An 8,804-nucleotide genomic window follows, 5' to 3' on the forward strand; every position below is an offset into this window, starting at 1 on the left:
AATTTTTTTAAAAGACTTTTTTTTCTAATATCAGCTGATGAGCTCAGCTATAAGAACCTATTTCTGAGCAGGCATTTAGAAAACCAGAGGTTGTACACCAGTAGGGAAAAAGAATGATGCCTATCAATTTAGGAAGCCTTCCGTTTTCTAAACACCTAAGGAAGCAATATCTGAACAAGTATAGAGGGAACCTATTTCAACATAATAAAGGCCACATAGACAAGAACACAGCTATTATCTACTCCACGTAGAAGTCTTGGAGGAGGAAATACACAGAACACTCTTTGACAGAAAAGTGTTTGTTTATTTGAAATTTAAATTTCACTGGTTATCCTGTATTTAGTCTGGCCACCCTACGTGGAGCATCCTATTTTACAATGAAATCATGCCTAAGAGGAAGACAATCAACAGCAGCCTCAGTTTCATGATGAAGTACTGAAAAACCAATGAGACATGACTTCATTGGAAGAAGAAGAACGCAAAGCAAAAGCTTACCAGAAAAGCATAGACTACACTAAAGTAGAAAACAAAATCCAAACGGAACCATAAGTTATCACTCAAGGATCCTCCTAATTCACGTGAATGGAACCCCATTAGGTTCCAGTATACTCCTCAATTCTTCAAACGTCATCCTTTCTTGATATTACATAAGTAACAAATTATCCTGAATTTCCTTCTTGGATCAGAAGGGACTGGCAACTGAGGGCAGGAACTGGGGCGAGTCATTTGGAATGTATTTTCTGGTGGCGTTTGAAAGTCCCCAGCTGACAGAAGGCACTGTGACACTCGGGACACACGTAGGGTTTGATCCCAGAGTGGGTGCGTCGGTGAACATTGAGGTTCCCTCTGTGGCTGAAGGCTCTGTCACAGTGCTCACATTGGAAAGGCTTCTCCTTGGTGTGGGTCCTCTTGTGAGCACGCAGCGTGGAGTCGTGGGTGAACTTCTTGGGGCAGAGATCACAGCAGTGTGGCTTCTTGCCTGTGTGGATCCGCTCGTGAGCTCGCAAGTCCGAAGACTGCATGAACCCTTTGGCACACGTGTTGCATCGAAAAGGTCTCTCTCCTGTGTGTGTCCTCTGGTGAAGGGTAAGCTGAGATGGATAAGGAAATCTCTTCTTGCATTCCCTACATTCATAGGGTACCCATGCCTGGGCTTCTTTTTCCTCAGGAAGAATGTTGGGTCCCACCGCGCTAGGTGAACCAGTGGAAGGGGACCCAAGTTGTCCTGAGAATTCTCCTTTGTCCAAAGATGTGGCTTCTTCTTGATGCACTTCTTGGAAACTGGGACTGTTGGACCGTTTCCTTTTGAAACCTCTTAGACCCCTCAGAGAACCTTTTCTGTATCCACCGTCAGTAGAAAGTTCTCCCTCTGGAACACAAGAGGAAAACGTTCAGCATCCACATTTGAAATATGAATTCCTTCTTGGAGATTCTTCCCGCCCTCTGCCCTCTCAAATTGTTCTGAAAAAAGAGATTCAGCACACAGCATTTAACAAGGAGCATTTTCCGTGGTGCCAACCTCATTGAAACCCAGCGCTGATGTGGCAGAGAACTTCCCATCAACTAAACTACCTAAGAGTCTAGATGATGACACACTCTGGAAAGGGGATGATGGAGAAGGTTGGTTTGGAGAACCAACTCCCCCCACCCCCGCCCAAGGGATGGTAATGCTGGGTACCCAGCCCCAAACCATAGGAAGGGAGTCACTAACTCCTCTGAATTCCAAGTTTCCAGACTCACCAGGACCTTTCAGATGTTCAGGCTCTTGAGATTGATGGGTTCTTGTCTCTTCCGTGTCTTCCATCGGGTCTTTCTCCAAGTTCTCCATGGGTGTCAGACCCTCCATTTCACCTGTTTCAGGAAAGGTCTCTGGCAGGAGACCTTTCTGGTCCTGACAAGGAGCAACCAAGCAGAGTCAATAATCCATCTACCTTAGTCCATGGAAAGCTCTGTTTCCTCTTTCCCCATCCCTGTCATATCACGATCTAAGACTCCAACTTTCCTAATATCAGTTTGGGGGGTATGCCCTGACTTCTTCTGGGCCACCCCATCACCCCAATTGATAATCATTTCCTGATTCCTAATTCTGTCCTTGATCTCTACTGGCCACATCTTGCAATCAAGTCCAGATACCACAGTTGGCACTGTGAATTCTCAATGCATACATCTCCCTGTGTCATCCCAACACTCCCTGCCCCTGACTCTGGAAGCAAAGAACCCTGGGTACATTCTCCCAAGTTCATCACTTTTTCCTACTTTGTTTGAATTCGTCCTTCTGATGGTGGTTACGCAGTGCATGGTAAGATGACGAGCAGCGTCCCTGGTCTCGACCCACTAGAAATCAATGGCATCCCCTCCCCCACACCCAACCCCATTTGGACAAATCAGCTGTCTCCAGACATTCTCCAGTGTCCTCTAGGAGGAAAAATGAGTCGAATTGGGAACCACTCCTTCAACTCCAGGGGTTGACCATATTCTGAACTATGAAGTGCCTCTGAGGAAAGCACCCATGTGGAAATCAGCTGTCAGTGCATTTACCCGTGGCAAACTGACCTAGTACCATTCCACTGAGGCAGGATTCCTTTCTCCCCACTCTTAAAACTACACGTATTCATGGCAAAGGGACAAAGATGGATGAATCTCCATTCTCACACAAGCTGGAAAATGTCTAGGAACTGAAGGCATCCATGAAAATCGCTGAAGCCAATGGGTACATTCCTGTCCATTGCCAAAACTCCCAATTACTCTAGCAGCAATGTCCACCTGAACCTCTTCTAAGTTCCCCCGGACTCTTTCCAGAGACCAGGGCATCACACACTCACCTGCCCCCTTGACAGGTCCTTGGCTCCTGCCAGAATATGCAGCTCTCGTCTTTTCTGCTGGCCGTTCTCTGGAGGTATCTCACTCACAGGGTATCGGGGCTCCCTGCACTGGTCTCTCTCATCGTTCATGTCACTGGCCTCGGATTCAACCATCTCAGCTTCTGAGCTTCGCACCAGAAAGTCCTGTCCTTGTATGCGGACTATGGTCTGTGAGGGAAAAAACTCAATCGAGATCAGTCTCCTATATGACCTGGAAAGCAGCTCTCAAGGCATCCAATGGCATCGTACCATACAAGCGCACTTTTTTTTGTTTAAAAGATCTACATCCCTCAAGTTGGGACAGCCAAAAATAACTCTCAACGATGCCCAAAGGAACCTCTCACCCATCTGAAAACCAATGATTTAGAGTCAACCACTCAGGTCCTATCTTGTTCAACCCCCGGCTTGCAAGTCCCATCCCATCTCTCCCTTTCCCATACCAATCCCAAGGTTCCTACTCACACACTTCTTGGGTTTCTGCTTATTTCTTAGCATGTCCTCCAAGGCTTTGCAACTCTGCACCCCCGTTTCCCTGACTAAGACCTGGCACTCCAGCGGCATGCAGATCATAAACTGCTCCAGCACCAGCTTGTCCATCATCTGCTCCTTGGTGTGAACGTCTGGCCTCAACCACAGATGGCAGAGCTCACGGAGTCTCCTCAGATCCTGGACAGGGTCGGATTCCTCTGAGCTGATAAAAGTTCTGAAGCGAACGTGCCACGTTTCCTGGTCATAGTCTGGCTTTTCCACAAGTGTATCTTGGTGTGGCACAGACACTGGTGACTCTGATCCAGGGCCATCGGGGAGTTTTCCTCGACCCCGGAAAAATGTCTGGTCCTCAGCCATGTTGACGGAGGAATTTTCCAACAGGACTCTGAGACTCTATACTTGTAGAGCTGGTGCCAATTGAACTCTATGGAAAGGGATTTCCTCTGCTTCTTCTCAGCAATAGAGTCACTGTTCAGAAGGCTGGGGTAAAAAAAAAAGAAAGAAAAAGAAAAGAAAAGGAAAGGAAAAGAATGAACCAGATGAGTTTCATTTTATTCCACCCTTCCCTCTCCCACACATCCCACATCCAAATACTGGACACCACTACCCCACTGGTTCAATATTTCATACCGCAGACAATAATCCATTCTATTATAATTCTGACAACCACCTTTATAGGAAAACAAAAAAATGTCTGGTCAAAATATCCATAGCGCCACGGTTCAGAAACCCTAGCTGAGAAAATGAACCACAGCACACCACACCACGGAGTGTGGAAACATTCTTCTCATCTCACAGAAGAGTTCAACAATCAACCATAGCTAATGTGGGGTTTGAGGGAGATCTGCTGCTTTCCCAAGGTCTCCGAGCTAATGCAAGGTGAATAGAAAGCCAAACCTTTCTGAAACCCTCCTCCACCTCTCCTGACTTCTAAGCATTCTCTTTAGACATTCCCACATGTCACCTACCTCTTGGAGCTCTCTTGCCTTCTGCCTCCTCAAGTCCAGGACTGGCTCTCAAAGTGTGTCTGGAGCTGAAGTGTCTCTATTTATATAAGAGCCAGGGGAAATTCCAGGGGTCCCGTCCTATAACTTCATCATCCCAGTGATTGGATAAAGGTCTTGGATGGAACCATTTTAGATAATCTGGGTAGATTCAATTTCCCATGGAAACTCCACCAGGAGAAACCATGATTTGTTAAAGAGGACTCCATGTAGGTTTTTTGGTAGATTTTCTTTATCGTATTTTATTTATGTTAGACTTTATGGTTTGCATTTTGGGGAGAAACAGATTGGTTTTCCTGATCTAGTGAATTTACTCTCATTGCCTGGAGAGTTTGAGGGATTTAGAGAATTGAGATCTGATGGTTATAACCAAATTGGGTTACCTAATCTTTTTTCTTTTCTCATGAAATAAGTTGTAAAAGACTTTTGTTTAAAAGCAGCCGATGAGCTAAAGTGTGCAAAGAACCTATTTCTTTTTTTGAATTTTAAAATTTTATATACTTATTATTATTTTTAAAGTTATTTTATTTATTTATTTTTGGCTATGTTGGGTCTTTGTTGCTGCGCCCCGGCTTTCTCTAGTTGTGGCGAGTGGGGGTTACTCTTCGTTGTGGTGTGCGGGCTCTAGGTGCGCGGGCTTCAGTAGTTGTGGCTCGTGGGCCCTAGAGTGCAGGCCCAGTAGTTGTGGCACACGGGCTTAGTTGCTCCGCGGAATGTGTGATCTTCCCGGACCAGGGCTCGAACCCATGTCCCCTGCATTGGCAGGCGGATTCTTAACCACTGCGCCACTAGGGAAGCCCTATTTTATTTATATTTTTATACATCAGGTTCTTATTTGTTATCTATTTTATACATATTAGTGTATATATGTCAATCCCAATCTCCCAATTCATCCCACCACCACCCCCCCGCCACTTTCCCCCCTTGGTGTCCATACGTTTGTTCTCTACATCTGTGTCTCTATTTCTGCCCTGCAAACTGATTCATCTATACCATTTTTCTAGGTTCCACATATGTGCGTTAATATACGATATTTGTTTTTCACTTTCTGACTTACTTCACTCCGTTTGACAGTCTCTAGATCCATCCAAGGAGAAGAACCTATTTCTGAGTAGGCATTTAGAAAGCCAGAGATTGTACACCAATGGGGAAAAAGAATGACATCCTATCCAAGTAGGAAGACTTTATCTCGACAAGTATAGAGGGAACATATCTCAACATAATAAAGGCCAGGGAGACAAAACCACAGCTATCATCTACTCAATGTAAAAAAGACTTAGAAGAGGAAACACACAGAACACTCTGACAAAAATGTGTTTGTTTATTTGAAATTTAAATTTCACTGGTTTTCCTGTATTTTATCTGGCTGCCATGCCAGGAGCATCCTATTTTACAATGAAATCATGCTTAACAGGAAGACAACCAGAAGCAGCTTCAGTTTCATGATGAAGTACTGAAACCCAAGAAGACATGCATTGTTGAAAGAAGAACACACAGCAAAAACTGTATTTAAAAAAAAAATAGGCTTGGGACTTCCCTGGTGGTGCAGTGGTTAAGAATCGCCTGCCAAAAAAAAAAAAAAAGAATCGCCTGCCAATGCAGGGGACGTGGGTTCGAGCCCTGGTCCGGGAAGATCCCACATGCCGCGGAGCAACTAAGCCCTTGCGCCACAACTACTGAGCCTGCACTCTAGAGCCCACGAGCCACAACTACGGAGCCCGCGTGCCACAACTACTGAAGCCCGTGCACCCAGAGCCCGTGCTCCGCAACAAGAGAAGCCACCGCAAGGAGAAGCCCGCACACCGCAACGAAGAGTAGCCCCCGCTCGCCAACTAGAGAAAGCCCACACACAGCAACGAAGACCCAACGCAGCCAAAAAAAAAAAAAGAGAGAGAGAGAGCTCAAATAATGAGGTTTACACCAGTTACATACAAGGATCCTGCATATCTCAAAGACCCTAAAGTTTGTAACATCAAAAACAGGGAGTATGTGCTCGCTTCGGCAGCACATATACTAAAATTGGAACGATACAGAGAAGATTAGCATGGCCCCTGCGCAAGGATGACACGCAAATTCGTGAAGCGTTCCATATTTTTCACCTAGAGGGGTGGGATAGGGAGGGTGGGAGGGAGGGAGACGCAAGAGGGAAGAGATATGGGGATATATGTATATATATAGCTGATTCATTTCGTTATAAAGCAGAAACTAACACACCATTGTAAAGCAATTATACTCCAATAAAGATGTTAAAAAAAAAAAAACAGGGAGTAAATTCTATAAAGTTATCAGCGGTAAATTTATTTTACGGTTGAAAAAAAAAAACAGTTTTGGAAACCAGCAACAGGCAGGTGGAGTAGAGTGCTGGGGATGGAGGGCAGGGCAGTGTAACTCCCTGTTCACTCACCAATGGCCTTCCACAGGTCTAGGATCCCGAGGGCTATCTTCTCCTTCCGGCCTCCATCAGTCCCGGGGTGGGGGGCGGGCGGGGCACGACCAGGTGGTCGTTACAGGCAGGGAGAACACACAGAATCCAGCAGACCCAGAGCACTGCTCGTCGGATGGGGCACCTCCACCGAATCCGGGGCAACAGGCTACGTGCTGACCACCCCTACTTGCCAGGGAGAGGACTGCGGCTTTGACAAGTAGACGCTTGCTCAGCGTTACCCCACCACTAGGTGGCAGAACTGGGGTTTGAGCCCAACTGCGTCTGGATCCAAACCTCACATCCTCTCTGCCCTGCCACACCGTTGCGTCACTGGAATGTTGGCATGTGACTGATTTAACTGTCACGAAGCAGCACATCCCAAGTATAAAGCAAGTACCCAACGAAGATGCGCTTGGGCAACGGGGAGAGAGGAGGATCTTCCCAGGAACTGCTGTAGTTTATCTAGTCCTCACAGCATCCTCATGCAGCAGGGGGACATCGTTATACCCATTGTCACAGACGAGGAAACTCTGGCGTCGGGAGGTGAAGGCGGCACACCAAGCCAGGGGCAGAGCCGGGACTTGAAGCCAACGCTCTGGCTCCAGGATCCTTGCAGCCCATCACTCCGCTAGACTAACCCTCACGACAGGTCAGGAAATAAAGCCCGTGGCCTTGAGGGAATGTGAGGTGAGGGTTGTTACAGGGTTGCCAATGCACTGCTCACAGGCACGAGCCAGGGCTGGAGCGCTCAGAGCAGCCTCGCTCAGCGGAACCCAGGAGACAGCCAGCACTGTTGAGGGTCCAGCCTCCTCGCCCCTGGGCAGAGATGGAGAGAGAAGACTCACAGGCAGAGAGGGCAGCCGGCATCCCACAGGTCTGGGAAGACGTGGGTCAGCGCGCCGCTTAACCACTAGTCTGTGAAGTGGGTTCTCTTAATCCACATTTCACCAATGTGGAGACTGAAGACTTCCTAAGACCAGCAGCTGGGAATGAAAAGAAAGCTTTAAAAACCACTGCTGTGGGCTTCCCTGATGGCGCAGTGGTTGAGAGTCTGCCTGCCAATGCAGGGCACACGGGTTCGAGCCCTGGTCTGGGAAGATCCCACATGCCGCAGAGCAGCTGGGCCCGTGCGCCACAACTACTGAGCCTGCGCGTCTGGAGCCTGTGCTCCGCAACAAGAGAGGCCGCGGTGGTGAGAGGCCCGCGCACCGCGATGAAGAGTGGCCCCCGCTTGCCGCAACTGGAGAAAGCCCTCGCGCAGAAACGAAGACCCAACACAGACATAAATAAATAAAATTAAATTAAATTTTAAAAAAATAATAAGATTTTTTAAAAAACCACTGCTGTAAGTCCTTGATGTGTGTAGTGTATTGTCACAAATCTCTCTCTCTCTCTCACACACACACACACACACACACACACACCCACCCAGGATCAAATCCAGGCTGCATCACTGGATAGCTGCAGGTAAGGTGCTGAGTTCCTTTGATAATTATAATGGCTAATATTTACTGTGGGTTTTACTACATGCCAGCGTCGGTTCCAAGGAGGACTGGCTACCTAATCTAGGGGGCCCAGCGCAAAATGAAAATATGAGGCCCCTCGATGAACACGGTTAAGGATTTCAAGATGACAGCAAGGCATCATCGTGGGGGGCCCCTCCTGGCACGGGGTCCTGTGTGGCTCCGCAGGCTGCGTGCCCACGACGCCGGCTCTGGGTCTAGTCCTTGACATATCTACTCACCTAACCCTCCCAACAACCCTGGCAGGTAACAATTATTACTAGCCTTGTTTAACAGAAGAAGAGACCGAGGCTCAGAAAGGTTGGGCTAATTGCCTGAATGAACACGATTCACAGCAGAGCTACAGTTCAGACCCAGGCAGATATGAGAGTCTTAACAATTATGTGTCCTGAATATTTAAGCCTTGGTTTTCTTTCTCCTTTTTTTTTTTAGCATAATAGGAATAACGTACATTTATTGAGTAATTATTATGTACGTATACTCCAAAGGATTATGGCCTAGG

General features: G+C 47.2%; 1 protein-coding gene and 1 non-coding gene across 2 annotated transcripts; one reads left to right on the plus strand and one right to left on the minus strand.

The window, feature by feature from the left end:
• Nucleotides 1-722: 722 nt before the first annotated feature.
• On the minus strand, nucleotides 723-3,707 carry LOC118884573 (zinc finger and SCAN domain-containing protein 5B-like). The gene is made up of 4 exons (XM_036832267.1): nucleotides 3,324-3,707; nucleotides 2,823-3,029; nucleotides 1,741-1,891; nucleotides 723-1,369 (listed from the first exon to the last, which is right to left on the minus strand). Exons 1-4 carry the CDS (start codon nucleotides 3,705-3,707, stop codon nucleotides 723-725), a joined length of 1,389 nt encoding a protein of 462 aa, XP_036688162.1.
• A 2,636-nt stretch (nucleotides 3,708-6,343) lies between these two features.
• Nucleotides 6,344-6,450, plus strand: LOC118885975. The gene has a single exon (XR_005017608.1). It is a non-coding gene; the product is annotated as a U6 spliceosomal RNA (small nuclear RNA).
• Nucleotides 6,451-8,804: the final 2,354 nt, after the last annotated feature.

This window comes from Balaenoptera musculus, chromosome 19 (genome assembly GCF_009873245.2).
Source record: "Balaenoptera musculus isolate JJ_BM4_2016_0621 chromosome 19, mBalMus1.pri.v3, whole genome shotgun sequence".
Lineage (NCBI taxonomy): Eukaryota > Metazoa > Chordata > Mammalia > Artiodactyla > Balaenopteridae > Balaenoptera > Balaenoptera musculus.

What these genes read in the sequence shown, in the direction of transcription:
- LOC118884573 (XM_036832267.1), bottom strand. Translation starts at nt 3,707, where the DNA reads ATGGCTGAGGACCAGACATTTTTCCGGGGTCGAGGAAAACTCCCCGAT. An exon ending in AGCAGAAACCCAAGAAGTGT is followed by an intron (nt 3,030 to 3,323) that starts GTGAGTAGGAAC and finishes TTTCCCTCACAG; the next exon opens with ACCATAGTCCGCATACAAGG. An exon ending in AGGACCTGTCAAGGGGGCAG is followed by an intron (nt 1,892 to 2,822) that starts GTGAGTGTGTGA and finishes GCTCCTTGTCAG; the next exon opens with GACCAGAAAGGTCTCCTGCC.